The 26,564-nt window shown below is 40.5% G+C and overlaps 3 protein-coding genes and 1 long non-coding RNA gene across 6 annotated transcripts in view; 2 read left to right on the top strand and 2 right to left on the bottom strand.

Moving 5' to 3' along the window:
• Window positions 1-1,580: 1,580 nt before the first annotated feature.
• Window positions 1,581-13,464, bottom strand: gpr176 (G protein-coupled receptor 176). The gene is made up of 3 exons (XM_086167055.1): window positions 12,269-13,464; window positions 4,536-4,788; window positions 1,581-3,433 (listed from the first exon to the last, which is right to left on the bottom strand). Exons 1-3 carry the CDS (start codon window positions 12,495-12,497, stop codon window positions 2,239-2,241), a joined length of 1,677 nt encoding a protein of 558 aa, XP_086023181.1. The 5' UTR covers window positions 12,498-13,464; the 3' UTR covers window positions 1,581-2,238.
• A 138-nt stretch (window positions 13,465-13,602) lies between these two features.
• Window positions 13,603-19,033, bottom strand: LOC147222983 (acyl-coenzyme A thioesterase 1-like). 3 transcript variants are annotated; one of them, XM_086167057.1, is made up of 6 exons: window positions 18,894-19,033; window positions 18,457-18,559; window positions 17,971-18,086; window positions 16,387-16,908; window positions 16,090-16,292; window positions 13,603-15,261 (listed from the first exon to the last, which is right to left on the bottom strand). In XM_086167057.1, the coding sequence occupies exons 4-6, from the start codon at window positions 16,841-16,843 to the stop codon at window positions 14,683-14,685; spliced, it is 1,239 nt and encodes a 412-aa protein (XP_086023183.1). In that variant the 5' UTR covers window positions 16,844-16,908; window positions 17,971-18,086; window positions 18,457-18,559; window positions 18,894-19,033; the 3' UTR covers window positions 13,603-14,682. The 3 variants fall into 3 exon arrangements, with proteins under 3 accessions (XP_086023183.1, XP_086023182.1, XP_086023184.1); XM_086167056.1 differs by lacking the exon at window positions 17,971-18,086; XM_086167058.1 differs by lacking the exons at window positions 17,971-18,086; window positions 18,894-19,033 and having other exon boundaries at window positions 18,457-18,661.
• On the top strand, window positions 18,696-20,690 carry LOC147222982 (uncharacterized). The gene is made up of 2 exons (XR_015107689.1): window positions 18,696-19,305; window positions 19,388-20,690. It is a non-coding gene; the product is annotated as an uncharacterized LOC147222982 (long non-coding RNA).
• Window positions 20,691-24,148: 3,458 nt separating this feature from the next.
• susd6 (sushi domain containing 6) overlaps window positions 24,149-26,564 on the top strand; it is a 31,017-nt gene continuing 28,601 nt past the window's right edge. Inside the window, exon 1 of the mRNA XM_086167054.1 lies at window positions 24,149-24,336. The gene's annotated coding sequence lies outside the window, so the exon portion shown is untranslated. The remainder of the gene's footprint in view (window positions 24,337-26,564) is intronic.

Genomic DNA, 26,564 nt, shown 5'->3' with positions numbered 1-26,564 from the left:
TTCCAGAGTCTGTACTGCAGGGGTTATTATTTTCTGTTATACTGCTGCAGTTATTTGGCTACATCTTTTGAGAGAACAGATGAGGACAGATCGATTTTGGCCACGAAGGGAGCATCCCTCTGTACCCTCTTCTTAATGTCCATGCTGAAAACTGTAAATTTGAGCTGAAGCACAAGTAAGACCCTCCCCATTTTTAGACTTTCACACTTTCTACAACAAATTCTTTGAAAGGGAATTTCTGTCTTTGTACACTTAAGGCCGCTAACAACACGGACTGGCCACACTAAATACTTCCTCTGAATTATGCCTGATTAGTGTTTTCAGTTTCAAAAAAGTGACAAATATCGTCTTATTTCACTGTTGCCTTTATTTTCTTATTATTTTGCCTTTTTTTCATCAGAGGTACTAACATCACATTCCTATTTACACCAATACAAGTAAAAGCTCTCCATTGTAAAATAGGGTATGTTTTAAAAGTAAAAAAGTAGCACACCCAGTGTGCAGTAAAAACAATGTTATACTGTTATAAAGGATATTTTGAAATGAATATTCCTGCTGCTATGATTCATTCATTCCTATATGATTTCTGCCTGATGCAATGATGTGTAACTATATAATACTTTTTTTTTTTACTTCTGTACTTTCTGACAATTTTTGCAGAAAAAAAGGTAAAATAGTCTCCTCAGCAGTGTTTTAAGTGGATTAAAATGGAAATAATCAAGTAAGGTACAGGTACTGCAAGATTGAACTCAGTATTATTTGACTGATTATGCGTAATTGTTAATGCTTATACTTAAACCATAGAAATGAGTGCATGCGAGAAGCTCAACCAAAGTGATTTGAAAACACTTTGCCATATATTTTGGTCCAATCAATATAAGGAGATCAGAGTGATTGATCCGAGTCCATCAACCCCTTCACAGGAGAAAATAGAGAAGACCGATGAACCGAAAAAGGCTTTAAAAGTAAATAGGGTGCTATGGCCTGAGTGCTCCTGGATATTTGCCCTGAAAAAACAATAAGTGTGGTAATCTGTGCAACACCATCAATAGTGGCTGTGCGATTTGGATTTTCCTCCGCAGTTGTGAGGTACCGCAATTGTTTTCCCAAATATTGCTCGGGAAGACATCAAAACAAACAAGTGATACTCGTCTCTTGCACTCCTCGATCAAGCTGAGGTGAATTTTGTTGTTCGATCAGGTCGCGGATGATCAATTCCATGTTATAACAAAGAGGTTGTGCGGGAAGGGCTGACGCTGTGGATGCAGTGGGAGATTGTGGGTAAATATTTGAAGTGTAGCCAGACTTTGTTTACTTGAACCAAAGCTTGAGCTGGAGGCTGCTGCTGTCACATGATACATCACAATGAAGACACAGATGTCAAACCGTCTTGCCTGTTAAATCTAAAATTGAAAAGCGCCTTGTAGACCTTATGATAAAGTGAAACATGCAGTTAGATACCCACTTTTTTATCTTAAAAAATCCATGTTACAAGTGTTTGCTACAAGATCTTATTTCCAAATTCTTGATCTGACACAGATGGAGTTTGGAGAAAATAAGTTAACAGTAACAGCACGTGTGTGGAAAATTAAGATTTTTATAACATGTATTTGCATACTGTACAGTATCTTTCCTTCTCATTCAATTCAGTGACAGTAAAATTACAAATGACAATGTAGCAATCTTTCAACGCCATTGAAATAGGCCAGCGACAGGTGAATTGATTGTAAACATTTAAGCCGGACCTCAAAGAAAGGACGCACACTGAGACGTGCTTCTTCATATGATAGAATCACGGCATGACAATTTTACAAAGTCTACATTTAAATGTTTAGTGACCTTTTTGGGGACATTATTTGGCATGTAAAATAGCTGATCCAGTATCAGTGCATCTCTTCTGATTATTGTCTTTGTTCAAGGTGTTTGAGTTGACAACTATTAAATAAACAAGAGGCGCTTTCCTTTTCAGGCACTGTAGCCAATGGAATCAGAAATGTCCGAATCATTGTCATATTACACGGACAGGACATATTACTCACAGCATTATAAATATATAATAACAAATTGATTTGAGTCTGATAGGAAAAAAAAAAACAATGGGCACTTTGGGGCTCCTACAATGGCTACAAATGCATCCGGGACAATCTGTAAAAAGGTTCAAAGAGAAAAATAGTCTTGTCGCTGTCACCAGTGTTACACATCAGCATCCTACAAAGGCCGCCTTCCAAACTCCTGCGGTCAAGGGTCCACGGTTGGGACTGTGCTGACCTTGTTTCTGCTTATACGTCGTTCAGGTCGCGGCCGGGGCAGTTTGGTCTGGATCAGCTCCTCGGGGGTATTTCCAAGTGGGGGCAGCAGCCTCTTCTTGCTGTTCCTGGTTTCGGGTAACCACTGAGGTGGCAACTCAAACGGACCGAACCCGAACTGTGTAGCATCCTCTGCATCTGTAAGTGCGGCTGGCGCCACCTGTGAGGAGGAAGTGTAAGCACACGTTTGGGTCATGGAGCCCCGGGTCGCGACTGGGCCCTCTTTGGTGATTACAAGGTCCCCACCTTGTCCCTGCAGCAAGTCGTTTTTTGCTAGTCTTAAGGCGTTCTTGTGATCCTCTTTGGGACCTGTGCACACTCCTGATTCTTTAGAGGGGATCTCATTGTCCACACCCTCTTCTTCCTCAGCCGAGGGTCTGAAAATCTGTTGCTGGCCGATGTTGAACATCTCCAAAAGCTGGCTGCCAGACTGACCTGCTGCTTCCAGTCCCACCGGCTCCCCAATCACCACCTCTCCCCTCAGAGACGCCAACCCCCCGCTACTGACCACATTACGCCGGCTATAGCGTCTGTGAATCCTGGCCAGCAGCTCCAGCCAGCTATGGCGTGCGGAACGATTGACAATCAGAAACAGAAGCGGGTTGGTGAGCAGGGTCATTTTTGGGATCCAGAGGGCCGTGAGATACAGCGACATGGGCGGCTCATTTGCACCTGCCAAAACGGTGCGATAGACCACCAAAGCCCCGTAGGGGGCGCTGCAGACAGAGAAAGAAAGCACCACGGCGAGAAGAGTCGCGTGCAACTCAGCCTCGCGCTGGGATACATAGGGGATGGAGATGCTATTTTGTGGCGTCCGCAGAGCCGCGATTATCACTTTCTTCTTCTGGCTGGTGCTGAGAGCTCTGCGGATCAGCAGCATGAAGAGGAAGACCAAGGCAAGAGGGAAGATCACCGTGGTGACATTGTAGACCAACACATAAACCAAGTGGCCCAAGGAACGGGTGTGATCATCTGAGCAGGATGATGTAACATACACATCCGTGACATTGGTGACTGCGAACACAGGAAGGCTCACTAACACAGCGTGGACCCAGATGTAGATGACCAGATCTCTGGATCTTGCGTCGGAGATCTTCCTCTCTAGTGGATAAAGCACTGAATAGTATCTGGAGACAAAAAGGACATTTTCTTGAGCATGAAAATTTCAACAAAGCTTCATTTATATATTCTGCTTTTTACAAAGAGACTCACTATATGGTCAGCGAGTGTGTTCTATTGAGTATTTTGGGTATAATTAAAAGGCTTTTCAAACGTTTTCCTGGATTTTCTGTTATCAATAGGCTCAGACTGACTTACTGTAATACTGGGAAGTTGTATCAAGAGAAATATTTTGGAATTCAGCTAATTATTTTGTAAGATTGATCAAAACTGAGTTCATTTTGCACACAAAATGTATACACATTTGATTGTATTCAATATTATACGTCAAGCCTGAAAGTTTTCAATAAATTCTCTCAATCACTACAGTGAAATATAAGGTGTTGATATCCCGATATCATGAGATGCATAACCACCGATCAGCAAAGCGCACAACCAGATAAAGATTCATCACGATGCCCTGTACATAAAATCCATGTGTGTGAATATTCTACACAGTGAAGTCATTCTCTTGCCTCTATTCATCTGTACGGTGTGTTTCTACACAGAGGGTTGGATCACGGGGGAGGTTTTTAATGTGCAGCCATAATGGCAGAGCCGCTGTCCCTTATCTCCCCGTTACCAATAGAAATGTAAATGGTGTCTCACAGACGAGCGTGCTGATTATCAGCACAACACATTTTCCTGGATTGTCTCTTCAAGAGCCCATATTGGACTATATATGATGAGGCTATGAGTGCGTTGCCATCTCAACTTGTGTACATCCACAGTGATAATTATCATCCATTAGAATAAATTATTCATTGGACAGATAACATTTTGACTGTATCAGTAGGTATGGAAGCAATGGGATAACCCTTCCATTTCATTAAACAAATCAAAATAAGCCAGAAGAAAAGCTCCAAAAGCAAACCAAGTACATTTATTAAAGCGTTTGATTTATTTCGTGACCTTTTGGATTGACATGACATGAGAATGACAACGTGGCAGGAGCCCAGCGGGCTTTGGAAGCAGAGCCTTCACACCATAAAGCTTGAGTGCAAGCCTGCAGCACTGGGCTACCCTTTGCATCTTTATGTTAATTCCATGTCTTAAATTAGATTCACTGACCTGTCGAGTGCAATGACACTGAAATTGAGCATAGTGACAGAGCAGAAGAGTTTATGGAGGAACTTGATGGTCTTGCAGAGCAGCAGGGTGTGAAGCCACCAGCAGCAGTGCGGGCTGGAGCCGAGGGCCACGTCGAATGGAACACACACCAGGCCGGCACAGATTCCCGTGCACGCCAGGTTTTTGATGAAGCGATTGGTGACGGATTTGAAGACGTTGGTGCAGCAGGTGCACCACAACACCGTGGCATTACCTTTGAGGAAGGCAAGAGAGAACAATTCTTTTTCAATATGGATCCCAATGTTTGGAAATGTAGTGAGAAAAAAAAAATCAATAAAGAATGGATGTCTTTCTTGGTTTAGTCTTAATTTGCATTGTATTCTTAGATTGAAGGATTGTCCTAAAGTTCATGAATTTCTTAAGCTTTTGAGTTCCAAAAAAAGCAACATATCCCCCTGATATAGGCTAATTACTCTTGCCAGGTATAAGTAAAGACTTTGCATTGCATTATTATACTATTGTATATTTCCCATTATACATGCAAAAGGCATTGTATGTGATAATTTTTATTCTCTTTTTCTTAGCTTTTACTTGAAAGTTTTACATTCTCCTGAAGGACTATTACAACTGTATGGTTTGAATTAGAATGGTTATTAAATTCCCAATTTTCTTCCCCACCTCTGCAATCTGTACAGTCATTACCTTTTGATAGCTTGATGAAAGAGTCTAATTTAATAGATATGGAAAGAAGACAGAAGCCAACCAAGCTCGCTCAGTCTCTTCAATTACACTCGCAGTAATTATTTCATTCACTATTTTTCATATGAAATAGTATCCAAAAAAATAACTTAATCGAGTGAATCTTGAATAATTATTCAACTATTCAATTGGTGAAAGCAGATGTGCATGTTCTTTTATTTGATGATGATGACGGTGAGACTATTAATTCCAGCGTAAGACGTGAAATGGAAGAATTAGCTTTGCATTGTAACACTTGTAACAATCTTGAGTGATCAGGTCTCTATGTGAGTACTTCAGCAGGGAGAAAATAAATTCCTTATAAAACCTGACCATTCCCGATACGTAAAAACATTATATCTATGCAAAGTAATAGACTTCCAAAACCATGGATTTTGCAATGAGTGATGAGGAATTAAACTTCACCGCCTCAGACAATGAAACATGAATCATGAGGGGATGGTGCCACATGCAGGGCTGTGCATTGTTTTGCTTTTTACAGACTTGTGAATTATTTAACATTTTATTGAGTACATATTAAGCCAATAAATCTGCAGCTCACACTCTCCATGAAAGAACATTCATGAGATGAGTCTGAGTGGAATTCAAACACCAGCAAGTTAAAAGTGCTATATGTTATGTGATTTCTTTTTGATAACTAAATCAGATGCTCTGTGCACATGTAAGCTAATCTGGCAGCTGAGTTTGGTGCTCTGGCCTCTGGCTGCTGCAGTGCCTTCACGCCATCTGGGAAACTTTTGAATGTAAATTGTTGAGGGCCTTCACTCTCTTTCTTCCCTTAAAAAAGACTCTGCTTCTTTTAAGGCATAGGAGGAATGCAAATAATGGAAGAAAACTGAATATTTATAAAAAAAAATTCAAAAGTAGAGGCCACTCAGGAACACAATTTTTGATTAAACCTGTCTAATTTTGTCAGTCTTTCCTTGTGTATTTGTTGCATCCCTGAAGCAGATTTAGATGTGGAGAATCCTGACAGGCTGCGTCTAATTCAGATCAGAGTCTTGCAAGTACTGGGTTATTCAAAATAATATAATTTGCTTTGATGTGTCTCAGTATTTGCAATATTGCAGTTCTTCAAGGGGCTCTATGCATTCTGGTTGTGCACCAGGATAACTTGTATGTTATTTCAGAACATGTAATATATGACAGGTGAGCATGTTTGCTGTTGACTGAATAGTTCCAAAACGACGGAATTTTCCTAGGGCTTGTTGATTCTCAAGGTTTCAGGAAGTAGTCCCCAGAATAAAGCTCAATATCACACCAAATGTGGTTTTCCAGGTTCCATAAAAAATGACCAGGGTCAAAATACATGACACTAAGTCTTTTGCTTATCAACTCAGGACACAAAGCTGTTGTTCTCAATCTTTTATATATATATATTAAATCTTTATTATTATTATCAATCTGCTGTTCTCCAGACTGAAGTCTAGATTTGCATTGTTTCGCTAGTCGTTTTTTTCATGGTTGTTCATTTTTCTGTCTACAAGTTTACTTGTCTCTTTAATTCAGTGCTATGGAATCTGTTTGGTGTTTTATTGAAAATCAGTGGTCTCCGCTGATGAAATGGGTAAACATCTGGGTTAAAAAGAATATGGGAAAAATGAGTGAAAGCTATAAAATATCCACAAAAGGAGTTTTCAGTGCACTTGATATGAGGTAGGGGAGCATTGCTTACTTCCACTAACCCAAAGACAAAGGATTATTGTTAAGAAGAAATGTTTTCTGCCTCAACTCCTCATAGCAACCTTGAACGACAGAGTAATCACTGCAAAGATACATGGGAGATTCTTTCAACGCATGGAAGAATGGAAGAAAGCAGACACACAGGCGAGTCAGAATCAGCAGTATTACTATGCAAAATCCCTGCAGGATTTAGAGGGTGTTGACATGATTGTTAATTATCTTTAAAAAGAATGAGTGCAACATTCCCCATGGAGTGCTAACTGATATCAGGTCACCCAACATGATACCATCCTCTCCAAACCTAATTACCCACAAGGTGCTGAGTACCATTCACAGACACCCCCCCCCCACACACACACACACACACACACACACACCAATGCATGCATGCCCACAGACACAGACTCACACTGGGGAACCATGACTGGAAGCGACTCATTAAATTCAAAAGTTTACAAGATTAGATACTCTGGTCTGTTCTGAGCTATAAATAAATTTCTGTTAAATGATCAGGCTGAGATGTTTTTAACAGATCGAGAAGATATGGGGGGGGGGGGGGGGGGTTGGTTGGTGTGTGTGTGTGTGTGTGTGTGTGTGTGTGTGTGTACCATCACACCGTGTTAAACAGCAAATGGGTCAGGTATTGCTGACCCTTATACACCTTGGTTCCCTCAAGCTGACACGTATAAAATATTGAAACTGTATGTAAGCAATTATTTATTATGCTGTAGTAAATCAAATGTTCACATGTTCATGGCAGAATCTATCTAGTGAGAAAATGAGAAAATATTTCAAACACACACAGATAACTACATTAGATGAGGACATGGAAAAACACAGAAGGAAATAGAAATTAATATTGCTCCTCTACAGTTTATCTTTTCTACAGCTCTTGCTGTGCGGTATTATCCCTCTAACTGCCCTCTCCCCCGAATCGGTGAAATACAAATACTGCATGGGGGATTGCGAAAATAATTTCTCATGTGGCAAAAGGGATTTTAAGCTGAAGCAAATTTATTCAGATGCAACGTGCATTGGAGATGATAGGTTTTGTATTGATTTATGATGTTTTCCATGCATCTTTTGCCAGTCAATTTTAAAAAGTTATTCGATTTTGACGAAGGAGATTACTTCAGAACGACATGCACAGGTGAGAACATGGGAGGTAAAGAAGAACAAAGAAACAAAGAAACACATAAGAAAGCATCAATTTTAAGATCCAGGCTTATTTGACTTTTGAGGTTGAGCCAATGGAGTTTTGAGGTGACAAAGTTTGGACATCTGTTCTTTCTGACAGTCAGAACTAGTATTGTTTATAAAAGATACGTCCATCCTTTTGTTCCTGAAACACTTAGCTGGCACTCGAGGAACCCCTTGGCAACCATAATCAGAGGAGCCAATGGAAAGAAAGAGCAAACACTAATCGTGATTGCTTTTTCCACTTAGCAAACAGTGTTTCAACAACAGGCAGCAACATGAAACCAGATTATTTATGAAAGCAATTCTCATCTGATTCACACACATACAAATTAGTTGTGCAATTTTGCCATTGTTGCAAATCAGTGTTCACCATCAGTGAGGACCCTTAGAAACGTGACTCACTCAGGTGTCTAAACGTGGTAGAGGGTGCTGTTAAAATTCACACTGCGAAACATTATTTACGCACTTCATACCTTTAAGGGTGTAAAATGACGTTAGCATCAATGAGAGGCTTTGGTTTAGAAAGGTAACCACCGTGCACACACACTGCCACCTGTTCCCAGTGAGTTTTCCAAAGGCCATTCCATTCCTCCTGGCCGCAATCCCAGTTGTTGACAAAACGGGTCACTGCCATGCATCCCATGGCACATTAATCAGATTAAACAGGGATCGTAATGGAGGAAATTAGAACACGATGCGTGAGATTTAATTCCAGTCACTTTAGTAATGAGGTGTATTCACTTGCACTGTAACATCACCACAAGAGTAACACTCCCCTCAAAGCAAACTTGGTTTTATCCAATTTCAGCTCTATTTTGACAAAATGATAATAAATGTGAGCCGGAACATTTGACGATATAGAGATTTAGAGACTAGAGTCATAAAGAGAATAGGATTAGATGGAGGAGGTTGATTCGCTGTAGTGACCCCTGAACAGAGTAGCCAAAAGGAAAAAATTAGCATGTGATATTATAATAATCTTCTTTGAAAAGGTTGAGGTCATCTTCAGGACTTATTATTCAGAGTATCACACATGTGACATCACATAGATTTTGCCTGAACATTCGCGTGCAAATTAGAAAAAACAAAAAAAAGAAAGATAATTGTTTGAGTTGTGAACTACAGTGAACTGTTTAAAAAAATCCTAAGGAGCCTGAATAGCAGCTGATGTGCACATTTGATGAATTCTACATATCAAGGTCAGAGCTAGTGTCAGGTAAGCAATGGGCCCTGAACGACTTGTAAGGAGAACACAAAGTACGTACAAACAAGCGGTGACAATTTTGAATAACTAATAAAGAAAAGGATGATTCATGGCTGGAAATCACACAGCGTGTTGGATGGCAATTGCGAACTATGTCTGAACATGGTTTGCTGCTACGGTTTGCATTCGTCGGCTTTGTATTGTGCAGAGTGGCAGAATGCTTTACAAGGTAACAGAAAGGCTGGGGTTATTTTTACCAAGTCTTTTAGTCTATTTAGTTTATTATCTACAGCGCTTATCCTTCAGTCAGGGTAGCTGGGGGGCTTTCATCGGGCAAGAGGCAGGGTTCACCGTGGACCGGATGCCAGTCCATCACATGGCCACATATAGAGACATACAACCATTCACTCTTTCATTCACACATCTGGCCAGTTTAGTGTCTCCAATAAACCAACTATATGTTTTTGGGAGGGAGTACCTTGAGGAAGCCCATGCAGACACGGGTGGGAAACATGCAAACTCCACACAGAAACTGTACACTGTGGGAATCAAACCAGGAACCTTCCTGCTGCAAAGGAGAAGCGCTTACTACTTTTAGTGTTTGTAATGTGTTTTAGTTGTATTTGACATCAATGTATCAAAAGGACAGATGTTAATGCTTATCCGCTCACTGAACCTGTCATAGGGTATCTGATGAAACATAAAACCAGCACAGAAAAATCAAAGGTGACTAAAAGAAATGTTGTTAAAAGCCCATGTCGGGTTGTTGTCACTGAATTTGCTTCACTGCTGTGACTGCTTTTGCAGAACATTGGCATTGGGAGAGCCTCTTATTTTCCAAACCTTAATTAATGTGCTGTAGACTTCTTTGTTTTATTTGGGTTCATCCATGAATAATGTAGTACTAATTACTTTCCAGATACTTTATAACTACATAGCTGTTTCTATAGTTGCACCCATGAGCAAGCCAGTCTTCTGTGTTAATGGTTAAGCCTTTGGCTGCAAAGACCACAAAATTCACACTGCACCTTCATAGTAACAACATCAGCTGCACAGTAAGTGCATGCTGCCTCCAGGAAGTACACAGTGACATACTGAAAAATTCTTGTGCTCCAGTTTACTGAGGAGAGGATTCAGTCTAGAGACCTAAATGACAAGTTTCTCCCTGCTAACATGTGTCTTTTAAAGACAGGAGGTTAAAATGAGATGCAGAAAGCTTTTATTTACCTGCAAAAACATCTTTTCAAATTCCAGACATTCAGTGTTGCACAGTGAGCTCAAATAAATGATGTTCATCTTCCAAATATGCACGTCACGCTATGTTATGAATTATAAAATTGGTTTGATCACAGAATTGACTCTTGACTTTCTTTTATTTAGTTGTAACTTTCCTCTTTATAATTGGATTATCTGTGTCAATCTATCATGTTGTTTTTCTAGATCATTTCATTTCTTTTCATTCTTAAAACAAATAAATGAATGTATTGCTTTTATTTTCTCGATTCCTTATCTGATGTATTTTCTTATCTCAGCTTTTCTTTTATTGGCAGCGCAGATTCGTGTCATGTTCATTCAGGTTTTCTCTGTCCTTTTTAAACAGTTGAACTGAGTTAATTATTCTATTAACATGGAAATGTGCTCGTGTTGTCCTGTAAAAGATGCCCCTCCAGAACTTCCATCCCCATCAACCGATGAAATATCTGACATTGATTTCCCTTTGGTCAGGCGTGAAATGTGCACAAGGGACTGGCTGCTGATGTCTGACACTTTCATGGAGAAATAAATAAAAGCTTCAAGCAAGCTTTCTTTACCCTATAATCTACAATAACAATATAACCAATTTCACCAACTTGTCCCCATACATCTAAATATACATCATACATCATTTTAAGTCTGCAACTGGGAAAACCATTAGGTGTACGCCCAGCATAAGATTGTTCATGATGCTTGTGCATGTCTGTAAATATTTTTCGAGTAGAGTCCATTCGCTGTTGCAGTTTTTCACCCAATACGGTTTTACAAGATTAAGTAATTACTATGTCAATAAATTGGATCATGTTCCCTGAACAGGTACTGCCGGCATTTTTTTTTCAATGTCACAAGTTCAATTACTCATCATGCAAAATGTTCCATTTAACAATTAATGTTACTGACATCTGAGTGTTAAATGGCTACACTTGACATTAGTTTAATCTCAGACATTACATACATGGTCCTAAGAGGAATCGGGCTGACCTTCAGGTCCAACACTGAACTTAATAACTCAAAGTCAAATGGCATAAACTGTTATAAACCCTAGATTTGACGTTGATGTTGGATTTTTAGTGATTGACACTGAATGTGCCAACATTTAGCAACACTGGAGTACTGCTGGGTATATTCATGGAATAGAGATACAAGTGTATATTATATATATCTACAAAATATATGGATGGATTGATTCAAACTTAAATTAAAGGAAAAAAAACTATGAACACACACACACACACACACACACACATACTTGTACCCCAATATCATGCAGTCTACCAAGCAATTATAGTTCCAAATATACGCCCAAGAATCACAGATTTCTCAAAGCGAAGTTTGTTTGTTTTTACTAGAAAAAGGATTTACTGTCATGAGACACGTTTGTTGTGATTATGGGCTACATAAATAAAATTTGACATGACTGTCAGCTCAGCATCATGTCTCTCATCACACCAGTTACTTCGAACTAAAAGGCATTAATGTCATTTACATTCTGAGAATTTCACGTCCACCTATGGTAGTATTTATGAGATAATCGGATTGAAAAATAATAATAATAACGGTGTGAAGATAAAGTGTTCGATGAACCCATCCGTGATTCAAGGGTCTCCCGGTAACAGGTGAGTGTTCTACTTACCAAGCAGAGAACCGACGAGGATGAGAACCTGCACGGCGGTGGTGAAGTCCCGGTACGCCTGCTCTCGGGTGTCTCGCTGACGACCGTCCAGCCCGGCGCCCTCAGCGGACGGGCTGCTGGACCACCGAGTCGGCGGGCTGGAGGAGTTGAGGAGACCCAGCCAGAGGTGGGCGGCCGTGATGTTGCCTGCGCCGTCCCCGACCGTCACAGCCCGGCTCCCGCTGTCCATGTCTGTCCACCCCGCAATCCCAGCAGGTCCTTCTTTCTCCTCCTCTTCTTCCTCTTATTGAGGAGGCTGGCGGGATGTCAGCAGCCCGAGCTGGAGGAGCATCGATGAAGATGCTGCTATGGTGGTGATGATAGCGATGATGCTGATGGTGTCTCACGAAAAGCAAGAATCGGATCACGGCTCAGGCGCGCGTCGGGTCGGTCCAGTGAGAAACATGGTCTCATGACCGGGACGTCAGATCCACCGGGAGGTGACGGGGGCCAGCGGTGCGCCTCACACCCCGGCGCTGCGGCTGCGTGCGTCGGAAATCGGTCGTGGACGTGCGTGTGTTCGGAGGGAGGACGCCTCTCCCACGCATCCAGCGCGCCAACAACACCGGATCGTGGGGTGTCCCCACCTGGGGGGGAGCTCAAGGCGCCGGGGGGGCGCCGACATCACTGCGCCGTCTGGGATCCGGACGCCCGGCAGCCGCCGTCAGAGGCCGTCTATTGGTTGAACTGGCTGCTGAGGCGATCGTGCAACCGGCTACTTCCCGGCATAAGATGCGAAGGCGCAGGGGAAGCCCCTCCTCCACGAACGACGCAAAGGAACCCCACTCATTCTTATGAATAACAAGCAGCTGGTGGAGGACACCCTGGTCAATCCCCACAGCCACCTCCACAGTCTCAGTCCATAAGGGTGCCTTAAAAATACAAATTAGAAACATGATTACATGGTAAATAAAAGGAGTGTTATTGTAAATTTGAAAATGCCATGATGCAAAAGGGGATCATATAATTCAGACAGGGCTGTCCGCTTCCAGGTTGTTCTCTAACGGCAGCTTGTCACATTCCTCTTCGGTTCGAGGAAAATACCAAAACAAGGGGGCACCTACCCCGGCAACGCAAAATACCATGGTAAAGTTTAAACTTTGTCTCAGACAAGAACAAATCCTTTGTGTTTTTTTGCTTTCAACAGAAACCCCTGCACACCCACAGATCCTCCATTACAACACTGCAGTCAAAGGTCAAATGACTCAGAGAGCCAGAGATGTAGTGTTTGAATGTGGAAAAATCTTTTTATAGTGCTTAAAGATCACGCTAATGCACATGCAGCTTCAAAAACGTTAAGGATGCCAGGAACTTTATTTTCAGCCCACAATTAAACTTACAATGTATTCAGGACTGTGTTAGCGCACTCTCTAGGTGACTAAAACAAAATAAACCCAGCTATTTACAATCACCGGCCTTAACTTTCCCTCAGGAAACCCAGACCGTGGCTAAAGTTCACCCTGAGGAGAGGTCCCATGTTCTCATGGGTCTCCTTTCAACATCCGGCACCAACAAGATCAATCCTAACAGCTTAAATCAAATTTCTTCTCTTTGAGATTAAAACCCATTACGTGAAATGGAAATGTTTATTATTTTTATTCATGTTTTAACATGGGCAGAAAGGTGAACCCTGTCTTACTGTAGGTCAACTGAGGAGAGATTTCAGAATGTAGGAGTGTTGAGGAGCCACCAAGTGGCAGCATTGGCACTGATTTGCTTTCATTGGTTTTCCGCTGGAAATCTACTTGGCTGTTAAAACACATCATTGGGGACATGCTGAGCAAGAAGACTGTCTTTATGTTAAATATTATCTCAGGGGTAACGACATTACCAGGCGAAAATCAAGAACGAAGGTTCATAATGTTGTAATGCATGTAATAACAGCCATCATGGTGGTATTTACCTGATCTGAAACACTAAATACTCACAATCAATTATTTTTGTTGACACTAGGATCCACACTGACTTATTGATCTTCATTGGATAATTGCTTAGGTTTCATTTAATTATTTGAGCAATATATTTTGTTGCAAGACTTCACAATAAAAATAACCTGACACAGAAACACAACTGCATTCTAGTTATTCCCATGTAAAATATACAGTCCTATAAAAAGGGTGCAACAAAGGCTTATTATTGTCAGTGTAGACAGCACTTAACTGAGATAAATGGTGCTTTCTAACTATACATCTTCTGGCACGAATACCATCAATCTGTTTGCTGATTATAATTACATTCCTTGGTAACTACAGAATAATTCCAACTACATAGGCACGCGATTCACTTCGAAGTATCTCCAATGCAAGAACAAAAAGACATTCCTGATTGAAAGGCCTGGCATTTCTGCGACAATCAACGTCTGCCTGCTAACCACTCTAGGAGTCTAAGTACTTCTTGAAAAACACTTGGACTCGTTCCCACAGGTCCTCCTGAGCTGCAGAGTTGGCTTTTGGCTCACCACCGAAAGTCACGGCAAGTCCAATAGCGCCATGGTGGCTGGAAGGACAAAAAGGCATGTGAGGGACGTCCAGAAAGTGCCCTGCTTTAGCATAAGACACCAGCTCAAAGGATTCCTTGCCGTGACTTCTCAAGATCTCGGTAGCCCGGCGGGCAAAAAGAGAGCTGTTCCAGTTATGGTCATCCTCTGAAACAGCAAACAGGAACTGGCAGCTGGCACGCTCTACTGGGATCAAACTGGCCTTATATTCCTCCAAGGTAGGATCTGGTAAGGCGTCACGTACAAATAAGGGTCCAGATTGTTTGAATTCAACATTTTCAAGAATGGGTTCCAGAGGAGGCAAAATAATATCTTTGTACTGAAGAGGAATCACAGTGTTTGCATTGCAGCCGTTGATACAGACGGTTGCTGAGATACCAGAGAGGAAGGATGCCATCGATAATGCTATTCCGCCACTGTGAGAGATGGATATGATGCCAATCCCAGGACCTTTGACCTGAACACAGAGGTACCAGATTTAAAAAGACGTCAAAACCAAAACCTGATGTTATCGAGGTAGTCACGTCAAAAAACAGTTACTTTATAATTAGAAAGCTTAAAATAGTCAACGTGTTGCATTTTGCGAGTGGTTTACAAAATTCATAAATGATCACAACTGTGTTCAAGGCTATTATTATTATCATTATTATCATTATTTCAAGACCAATTACAATAAAAAATTAGCAAACTATTTGATCATATTTTGCATCACTCTCAAAACAGTGCACAAATTAGCCAGTAGGTGGTGACATTTGTTAAGGATGGATGATCTCAAATTACCATAACATATTAGTAGCCATTGTAATGGTAGTTGATACACAACATGATAAATTCTTAGGTATGGAGTTGGATATTTAAGAGTTAGAATTAAGAGTCAGATATGCACCACATAACAGGGTGCATTCTTGGGAAAAAATTAAATGTTTCCTTTTCATTTTCGAAAGTATGGGTAGAAAAGACGGCCTAGTTGAATTTGGGGAGCAAAATAATGTATCACTATTTGACACTTTTGAATTAAATATTCATCAGAAACATGATGATCAAAATGCACCAACATGATAAATAGCCTTAAATGTATATTTCTTAATATTCAGAAAAGAAAGAAAGAAAATATATATCTATATTATGCTCAATCAAATGCGCATACTGTTGCGTACAGAGAAAAAAAGATTAAAAATAAAACATTTATCCACAATACAAAAATAACTCAAAACATTTGTATCCGCATAAACAACATATTGTCCTATCATGAGGGACTCAAAGGTACTTCAGTACCATTACTGACCTCTGGTTGCTTTCTCAGATAGGTTACAGCATCTTCAAAATACTCAAGATCAAAACTTGAGGGGTTTTTCGGTAGATCCTTGTAGGATTGATAAGCCAGTGCCAGGACGACAAATCCCTTGTTTGCCAGAAGGCTGGCTCTTGGTTCACTCAGCCGCCCACCAAAAGTGTACAGATCCACAATGCCAGGGAACGGGCCTTTCCCTAAAAAATGTTAAGGCTGACATATAAATGGAATTGAATACTCACATCAATCTGCTCTCTGCTGATTATTTCTAAACAGTCATGCGCATTGTACCTGGTGGTATGAAGAGGACTCCTCGCACTCTGCCCTCCTGCACTTGTATTCTTTTCATCCCCTCCATCATGAATCCCCTTTCATTAGTTTCCCTTGCTAAGACCTCCCCGGTCTCCCCATTCAGCACTTCTATGTCAACAAGAGTTGGGCTGAGCACATCCTTCTTAGTATATTTGCTGTGTGGCGTCTCCGGTGTCAAGGCCCATAGCAGACCCATAGGCTCTACTCCAGTGTAACTCCCGCCCAGAGAGGGAGAACGACTCACATCCACCTGGCCCATGTCATTTGCTCTGTACAGGGCAGATGCTCGGAAAGTCATGCCCCTGTCATCGACGGTTTTGGACTGTAGTTCCACTGGTTTGTGAGGAACGAGTCCCTCTACTTTCACCTGCACTAGTTTATCAAATAGACATCGGACACTAGGCAGTATTTTCAAGCGGATCTGAGAGTAGGCCATTTCAGTTCTTCAGGGTACAGCAGCGGCTTGATTTGGATGTTCTCTCACAGATTTTGCGACAGTACCTTTGAACAATAGAAATAACATTAAAAGTAGGCTGATCGCCATTGCTAATCAGCAATTAACACCCAGAAATGTGACGTAAAAATGTAGTCAGTCAGAGTATAATCATTTGCAGTAGTGGTATGACACAAAGTGCAGGCAATTTGTATTCTTATTTTCTTATTTGTGACAGGTGTGATCTTTGCATACTAACAGATCCTGCAATTTGAATATTGCACTTTCAAATCATTCAATAGCTTTTTGGTTGAGAGCACAGCCAACAGAAGTTGACCGATAACTGCATACTTTGCATAAATACGATAGGATCAACAGACAAATAGGGACAAGAACTAAAAATGAAATCCAAAGATTTTCATGTCATTGACAACTTGGATTTTTTTTTTTTTTTTGACATTGACTATACAATCAACATTATGAACTGGGATTCTTTCAGAACTGCCATTTTCACTACACCAAACGACACTCTAAGAAGCAACAACACTGATGTCAATCACCATTCGATACACTGGTCAATCTTAATAAATGGTCATGAAAATGTATAAATAATTCATCTATAATACAGAGTAGTGTTAAAGTTAGGGTTAACCTGATATAATAATTCAATGTTTTAAGCTTAAAATATATAACTACTGTAGGATTATTGTAAAACTTCACTTCTGAAAGGTATTAGTTGTTCAATTGTGAGATGGAAATCAGAGTGTTGAGGGGTGACTTGAATTCTGTGTACAGGTCAGCCTCCTAATAGAGGACAGTCCAGTGTCCTGCCACCACCAGCAACACCTCAAAGAATACTGATTTCTCAGAATCCCATTATTTCGATCGGTTTTCAAATGTGACCCCAGGACTTCCTCTTAATAAATGAGATGCCCACCATATGGTAGAAAAAAGGAGGGCAATTTTTCTTCAGTCACAAGTTAGTTACTTTGTGTTTTTCAACACGGTATTAACACAGCGACGGGCGACCAGATGGAAACCCGTGAGCTTCATCCGTGTTCACGGCGTCTAAAGTCTATAAAGTATTATTGAGCAGCGGCTTCGCAGTGTAATGTTTAAATTGCTCTTACGTTAGAAAGACAGCGGGAGGGAACCGGGTGTCTTCGGCTGTTCTAAACTTTTCTGTCTGCGCATCTAGAGCTCCACAGCGACCTTACTTCCTTGTTGATAACCACGTGTCCATCAACTGACCAATCAGAGATAGAAGAATGTACACTTGGGGAACGAAGTGTAAAAACACAAAGGCAGATTCACTTATTGTTTCAACTTTTCTCTAACCGTAGTGTAAATATTTAGCCAGAAAACCAATACGCAATAATGCGTAACACGAATGTGCATTTAGTGAAAAGAAAATGGACTCCGGGGGGAAACTGGGTGGTAGGTCAAGTTAGGACAACGGAAGAGGGGAATGCGTAAACGATAACGCAGCACAGTGCAGAGTCCGTCACGACTTCGACAGGCGAAGAATTGGGGACATTTTTTTTGTTTATCTGTTTTGTATTTCGTCCGTGTACAGATAAGTCAATAAATGCATGGACTAAAGCATATCCCATTACCGGTTCAAGGTTGTCCTCGTGTCTCGCGTTTTCCACCAGGAACTTTTCGACGAGGAACCAAGGACCTTAACTTTACTGCAGTCGGTAGCTTACAGTTCAATAACTAGGTACAAGTTGTCTGTTAAGGTTCCCAGTCATCCAGATCATCAATTACAGCCAAATCTATTCGTGGCAACTGGACTTGTTTTTTTCCGTTCACCCTGAATGGGCCAGCTGAGAGAAACTAATGCGAGATCCAAATTGCTGTACTGTACGCGTATAGTTTAGAAAACACGGTAAAAGCTTGTGAGCGGTTCAAAAATGACATCCCTCGACCAATATGGTAAGAATAATTTATCAACACGAACAATAAAAAAAATCATAAACCCAACTGTAGGTTTAAAATCAATGTCCCTGAAAATGTTACATGATTTATTAGATTTTTTTTGAAAGGATACATCTCTCAGCTTGTTCCACCCCAGAGAGCGGCTCCGTAAGTTGTTCTTTATTCGTCAAAAAATATTTACTCAAACGATTTAGAGCATAACGATACCCTGTAGGAGGCAAAACAGCGATTCTCCGAACGGAAGTCAACAAGACAGTAGTCGGGCGTCACTGTCGCCCTCTGCATCACATGTTGGATTGCCTAGAATAGAGTTGGATAGCAATCGCGTTTTGAAATGTTTCATTTTTTACCAAGCGATGATGTGTCCGAAATGCTTACGGCCACCGCAGAAGAAATCTTTGGAGTTTTTGAAAAAAAAAAAAAAAAAAAAAAAAAAAAAACTATCGCTGAGTATGAGGAGATCGATTGACAGCGTAGATTGCTGGGGAGTGTTTGGAAACCCGACGTAAGGTTGATCGAAACAGGTTGGTTAAACCTTGATTTGTTAGCTGTCACCGTATAAAAAGTGATTGTCTTCCATGTCTGTGCTTCTGTGTTCCACTCCAGGGCCTGTGTGGCTGTACGTTGTCTCTTCAGGGCATCTTCAACAAAATGCAAGTGATGAGGTTCTTGCAGACCATCAGTTTTGCAAGCTGGAAAAAAAAGGTCAGTCCAGGAAAAAAAAAAAAGCACCCTGGACATTTTACATTTACAGAGTAAATGGGAACCGATCGTGAAGGAGAACAGCCTTCACTGAAGCCTGAAATGGAAAAACTTACATTGATTCCCCTGTGTGAGGAAAGTGAGGATAAGACTTAAAGTGTCGTAATTGCCGGACCAAATATTGATAACCAGCTCCCCGGTTATCACTGCTCTTAGAGCTCTCCTGAAGAGAGCCAAGATCACAAAGAACCCGAGGTTGCTGGCCCCAGATTAAACAAAAACAAATAGTCAAAGGCGTGTAAGAGACCTCTCAAATCTAGCAACTGCACTAATAGGGACAATAACTTTTTAAATGTGACACCTTTGGAAAATTCTGCAAAGTGCACCACTTGACATACCACTATAGAATCCACACAGGTGAAAAGCCATACAGCTGTGGCACCTGTGGAAAAATGTTTACCCGTATGATACATTTGAAATATCAACTTAGGTGAGATGCCACATGTGTGCGATATTTGCGGGAAAAGATTCACTCGCACCATGTATCTGAAAGATCACAATACAAGTGAATCCCCCTTAGAAGAGTCAGTATTGGGGCCGACTTGAAAACCTCATTGATGCAGATTGCAAAATTTAGATTTGCGGGGAAGATGGCGTTCTGTTTGATGTGTCTTTGCCTGCTGGAACTATTATCTCCAAGAAGAAAGAAGAAAGTCAGGAAGAACAGTTTTATAATCAATGCTGTGTAATATGAAACTTTTCTTCAACAAAAAAGATGAAAGAATAACTCTGGCTACTGATTAAGTGATGCAGTGCGGATATTTAGGGCCCTCACAATATACAATTGGGAGCTTTCCAACTTTATAGAAGTCTGATAGGCGACATGAGAAGACACTTTTGCATGACTAAAGTATCTGACAACCTGACCAAAGTATCTGACAAACCTTTTCTGTGTATGTTTTCATTTCATGTTTCAATGTGATTGTTTTTAACATTGCTGTTGTTGTTGCTGCTTTGTATTTGGGGGATGTTGGACACTGGATTGTTTGTTCAAAAGATAAGCATTAAATGTTCTTAATGTCCTTCAAATACAACTGAAGCTATTTTTTTTTTTCGCAAATCTTTAACATTCATTTGATATAATCAGTAGCATCTGCCGCAACTAAGATGTGAATTTTATTGTAAAAATAAAAACTTTTCACATTTCCTTTGGGCTCGATGAATTGTAACACGGGTCTTGCTGTAATTGGTTGATACGGGCAGTGGTTTGCACTTCTGATTCACAGCACAAAGGACTGTGGTTTGATTCCAGCAACCTTACGTTGTGGAGTTTGTTTGATCTCCTCTGTATCTGTGCGGGTTTCCTCCAAGTTCTCTGGTTTCCTCACAGAGTCCAAAAACATACAGAAGGTTAATTGGAAAAAATAGGAGAAAATGACCTGCTACTTAAAACATTTTGTCACTGTTTCCATTACTTTGTTGGAGTTCATAAAACAACCTGCCGTGTTTTGATTGTGGAGTCCTTATATTTGATGTTTCATGATTTACATTAAGTAATTGTTTTAAAACCATGGGTAAATCGGTTCCTAGTAAAGGAGGAATAAAGGATGGAAAAATTATGTTGACTGTGTTCAGGGTTATATATTGTATGTCTGTGTATGTAAAAAGATGAAGACTGCAAAACTGGAAAATGTAGAAAAAAAGCACAGTATGAAGATCTATATAGCACTTTTTTAAACTCTTCCTCAGCAATCATCCAGAACAGTCTAGATTTCCTGGCTGCAGTTGTGAGTTGTTTCACATAGGATGCTGAGTCAGATTCTTTTCTGGATTCTGTGCAGTACATTTCATGGGATGCTTGGGGACATTTGGAAAGTTAAGGATGAACTGCCTCCAATATAATCCCAGAGTATGACAGAGGATGGAGCGATTTCAATCCCAATTTAAAAAAATTCTGTCTATCAAATGTACCAGGAAAAGCACACCACTGAAATCACAAATATTTCATGAGGGATATAGAAATAATTAATCAAGCTAAATTTAACTGGTACTGTTAAATCTAATCAAAATACCACATGATGTCTCTATATGCGAATTACTATCTGATTAATCATGATTAGTCTGCTGGGTGGTGTTTCTTCTTTAAGGAACAAAAAGTTTTAAGAGTCAGATCTCAGCAGCTGAATAAAATTTTTTTTTTACTCAACCTGTTTAAGAGCAATCACGAAATTTCAGTAGTCATCAGAGGGACCACAAATGCAACATGAAAGTGACATACATTTTGAGAGGAGAACAGAACGGAAAAGGAAAAAAGATTCAATACACATTCAACAAGAGTTGAAGTCAGCAGTGCAGGACTAGGAAGAAGGAAAGTAAATAAAGTCATAAATTCATTAGAGGTATGAAAGGCCTCATGTTTTTTTTACACTTGGAATTTAACCTTTGATCTGATTTTTTTTTAAGATTTGCGGGAAAGTTTGAGTCATTCTCACAGAGAGAGCAGTAAGAAGTTTGAGAAACAAAAAGGGCCAAAGTGCACAGCAATTCTTCCTATTTCCATTCCCTTGCAGCTTTTTAAGGAAAATGACAGAGATCAGGGGAATTGAGTCAGATCAACAGTGGAATGAGTAAGAAGGGGGAAAATGCAATTGAAAAGAATCCTGGACTAGATTGTTTTAGAGGTTGTCATTGTGTGGTTTACATACAATAATGTTCCTGCTTTTTTTCAAGTATTTGATTGATGACTTTCTTTTTCCAATCGGTTTTCCAGGTTATTCCAAGGACCAACCAGCCAAAACATGGCAAATTCAACAGACCATATTCATTATTTGTGATGTGTGTTTCCGCTGGTACTTTACTTTTTGGTGAGTCCTGTGACCAAGAACAAAATAAGGCCTCTTTAATGACTGCACACAAGTTAATGACAAAATTTTGTTAATGGCAGCTTTTCAGTCTTACTTATAATTAATGAAAGTCAGGCCTTGTTTCAACTTATATACATCAAGTCCACGAAGGGACACAAAACAGGGAGGGAGCCTCCCTGTTTTTGTGTTCCAACTAAGAGCTTTAAAATGGTTGTGATGTGAGAAGTCAGAGCTTGGTGTTGTTAGTAATCTAGGATTAAGGAAAAATGTTCTCACTCTAAAAGTTAATTTTATTATTTTTGTGTTACTTTGTGATTATTCAATTGTTGTCTAGTTATGTATGAGGTTTACATGAGAAGGATTCATTGTATAGATAATGAATGGGTCAATTGAAGACTTAATTATCCATAGATTTGAATGGCGGACTTGGATGGGTGTTTGACTACATGTGTCCCCTGGGACTGACAGCTGACCAGTCCAAGTTAAAACCTGTCTCTCACCCACTTAGAGTTGTGACTGGCTCGTCTTTAGAATTAATATCTATAATTCTATGTCATGTGGCACCTTTTTGAGAAAATTATAAATATGGATATATGGATGGTTAAATTATTTAGGTTTTCACCTTTTGGCTTAATGTCACTAATTTAATTACAAAACTACAAGTAAGTAGCGCTTTACTGAGTGCAAAGGTTAAATGTAGTACCACTCCTGTTGATAGAGCTACAATTTTACAAACCCATTTCATGTGAGATGATTTATAACTATGACCTGATATAAAAACAAAGATGTCACTGCAAAATCCTGATGGTGTTATTGTATGTGCTAAGCACAAACTAACTATGTTACCTTGATTTTATTTATGAGCACAAACTAGGAACACTAAACCCTTTAAGAATATGTATATGGGCTTGATATTGTGTAAAGTTCATATAAACAAGTTGACTTTGAAAAAAAACATTGGCAAAGTGTTCTTTGAACAGCTCAGCTGGATACCATAAATACATGAACATCTTTCTATTGGACATATTTTGCATCGGAACGTGAATTTTAGCTTATCTTTTGCTGAACTGGTTTTGAAAGTAAACACACACACACACACACACACACACACACACACACACGCACACACACACACACATATATATATATATATATATATATACACACATAGACATAGACATTATATATGTGTATATATATATACAGGACTGTCTCAGAAAATTAGAATATTGTGATAAAGTTCTTTATCTTCTGCAGTGCAATTACAAAAACAAAAATGTCATACATTCTGGATTCATCACAAATCGACTGAAATATTGCAAGCCTTTTATTATTTTAATATTCCTGATCATGGCTTACATCCTAAGAAAACTCAAAAATCCTATCTCAAAATATTAGAATATCATTAAAAAGTCATTTTTGTTTTTTCAATTTCGTCACAGAAGAACTTTATCACAATATTCTAATTATTCTGAGACAGTCCTGTGTATATATATATATGTTTGTACATATATATATATGTACATATAAATCTACATACATATTATATGTGTGTGTGCGCGTGTGTGTGTATTTTTTCTTTGTTTGTTTTTGTTTTTTTATTATTTTTTTTTTCTTTGTTTCCCCACGTAGATTTATTATGCCCTTACTCTGAAATCCAGCCCAGCGTGGCGGTTGACTTGTCGCATATAGTTCCGCCCTTTTTAGCAAGTAGCCATGGAGACCGCGCGAGAGCGAGGCAGCTGGGAGAGTTCTCACAGCGAGCGTTTCCGCTCACCTAAAATAAAGAAGCCAGGGAGCCGAGGGGCGCGGAGCGACGCGACGTTGCGGAGGAAATAGGCGACGGCGTTGTTTGTCTGCCTGCGCCCGTTTTTGTTTTTTATTTATTTTGCCACGTAACACTTTGGGGTGGTGTTCATTTAAAGAGCTTTAATGCTTCGAATGTGAAGTAAAGAGAGGAGGGCCGCTGCTGGTATAACCTTTACGCTGGTGAGTCGTCTTCTTTTCGCAAGCTAAGCACAGAGAGGCCACTACGAGCTCCCTTGTTCTCTCCTTCTCGTTCAAATGTTGTCGGTTACATCATTGTGGACGGTAGAACGATGTCTTTTAAACCCGACGACGTGATACTATTGAAAGGGAATTTCAAGTTGCCAGTTTCATGTTCGTCAACTAGCGAAAGTGGACTATTTGTCAAGCTAGCCGCGAAGTGCGAATGTCTCTCGGTGTATATCTTTTTTTGTGCTCTGCCAGCCAAGCATAGCGTCACGTACTGGACGTATTACAAGTTTACAGCAAAAACGGTAATGAATGTCTTCCGTGTTTATGCGGACTTCCAGGCTGTGAAGCCGGATACGCGAACCTTGGCACAGTCTTAAGTGGTTAACAGCTGTAACGTTATTGTATTGCGAGGTCGCGGTCATGTGAACAAAAACACGTCAAATTATGGCACCACGGTTCGCTTTTAGGGTTGACACGGAGGAGCCGAATGTGCCACCGAAGGGATTTTAAGATGTATGAATGGATAGATTTTTCGTAATTTCGTGTTCACTGGTTTGTTTTTGTCTGACGTGTGTGTGTACGTGCGCGTGCGCGTGTTGTCTTGGCAGCCCACCGCACTCTTTGTTTAAATAGCTCGCAGCACAGTTGCACGTGTCGAAGCGTGTGACTGCTTCAGGGCTGCCTGGCCGGAGACAGTCCTGCGGTGGTGGGCTTTCCACCGTCTCTCTGAACCCGGTGCTCCGCTTTTCCTGGCTAGCTTTCTTTCGAAAAAAAAGTTTCGGTCATTTCCTCATTGCCGTTTAGTATTCGCAGTAATTGTTGCCAGAACGAAGGTTGAGCAATACAAGTTTTGCCTTTTTGCTAAAGTGTTCTGCACGGTGATCGCGGCGATGGAGTAATAAGTCTTGCACTCAAAAAGAAAATCTTCTCACAACTTGCCACGTCACTTAAATTGGATAGGTTATTTAAGCCGACATTGAAAGGCTGGTTTGCGGAACTGGCATCACCTAAGAGTAAATATTATATACATACGTATTTAACTCAAACACAATTACAATGTTGGTATAGTATAGCCCATCTGTTAGTAAGCAAATTGTATTCACTCCATGAGCTGTTGTTTGACACAACAAGATATCACTGTTAGAAATTCATTCCTCCCCGGCAAGCATAAACCCACTGTTGGTCAACACTGACTGTCTCACCAGTGTTCACAAACAAAACTGTATTGTTTATCCCACTCGTCGTTTCACTTTGACTTGCTCTTAATCCCAAGACAGAATAGCAGCTCATAATATATCCATCCTGCATTTATTTCCTGAAATCCTCCATTGCTTTTCCTACATCACATTGGAGAGCAAGAACCAGTTTCAAAGACCTATTTCTTTTACATATATATCGTATATATCAACTATCATTATTTGATAGTATTTTGTGTCATACTGACTTCAAACATTGCACACACTGATGCTGCCATGAAAGAAATAGAAGATAAAGTGAAACCTTGATGGCTGTTAAAAGTTGAAACTCTTTCTAAATCAGCACAGAAGTTATGTCTCCCAGACCAGGAAGCGAGCCTTTCTTGTTTGACAACTTAGCTTAGAGAGCAAGTCTTGTGAGTCAAGATAAGAACCATTCTTGGCATCTGTCCTATTCTCAGCTTTCCTTTCCTGCTATCACTGTCAGCATACAGTAGTTTCTCTTAATTTTCAAAACTTTTTTTTTCACCTTTTTTTAACTTCAGATGGAATTCACTACATCACTTGTTCTTTTGCTGTCCTGTCATTTTTGGTCCCATTTGTTAGGGCAGTAGAGTAGGATGCTCAGGGGCTCTGGGTCTTAACACCACATAATACTTCATAACAAAGGGTCCTTTCTGTGCTGCCATGCAGAGCTCCATCTTTGGGCTCCCTCCGCAGGCCCCGACGGGCTCTGCCAGCTGCAGTTGCATTGGGCCTATCGGGTGGAAATCTCCTCTTGGCTGTTTCTTTTGCACAATGAGTGCTCTCTGTTCCCAGACACATGCCTGTGCTGCGGCTCTCCTTGGATCCCTTTGCATTCTTGAAGCCTGGGCAGCTGAGAAACTGCAGTTGCAGCCTGCTTGCTGGCTGGATGTCTCATTGGTGTCTGAAGTGGTGTGTGTGTGTGTGTGCGTGCGTGCGTGCGTGCGTGCGTGCGTGCGTGCGTGCGTGCGTGCGTGCGTGCGTGCGTGCGTGCGTGCG

Source organism: Fistularia commersonii, chromosome 20 (genome assembly GCF_037954325.1).
Source record: "Fistularia commersonii isolate RoL2024-O1a breed Wild chromosome 20, RoL_Fcom_v1.0, whole genome shotgun sequence".
NCBI lineage: Eukaryota > Metazoa > Chordata > Actinopteri > Syngnathiformes > Fistulariidae > Fistularia > Fistularia commersonii.
Note: the sequence above shows the minus strand (reverse complement) of the source record. Positions and strands in the feature narration are given on the sequence as shown.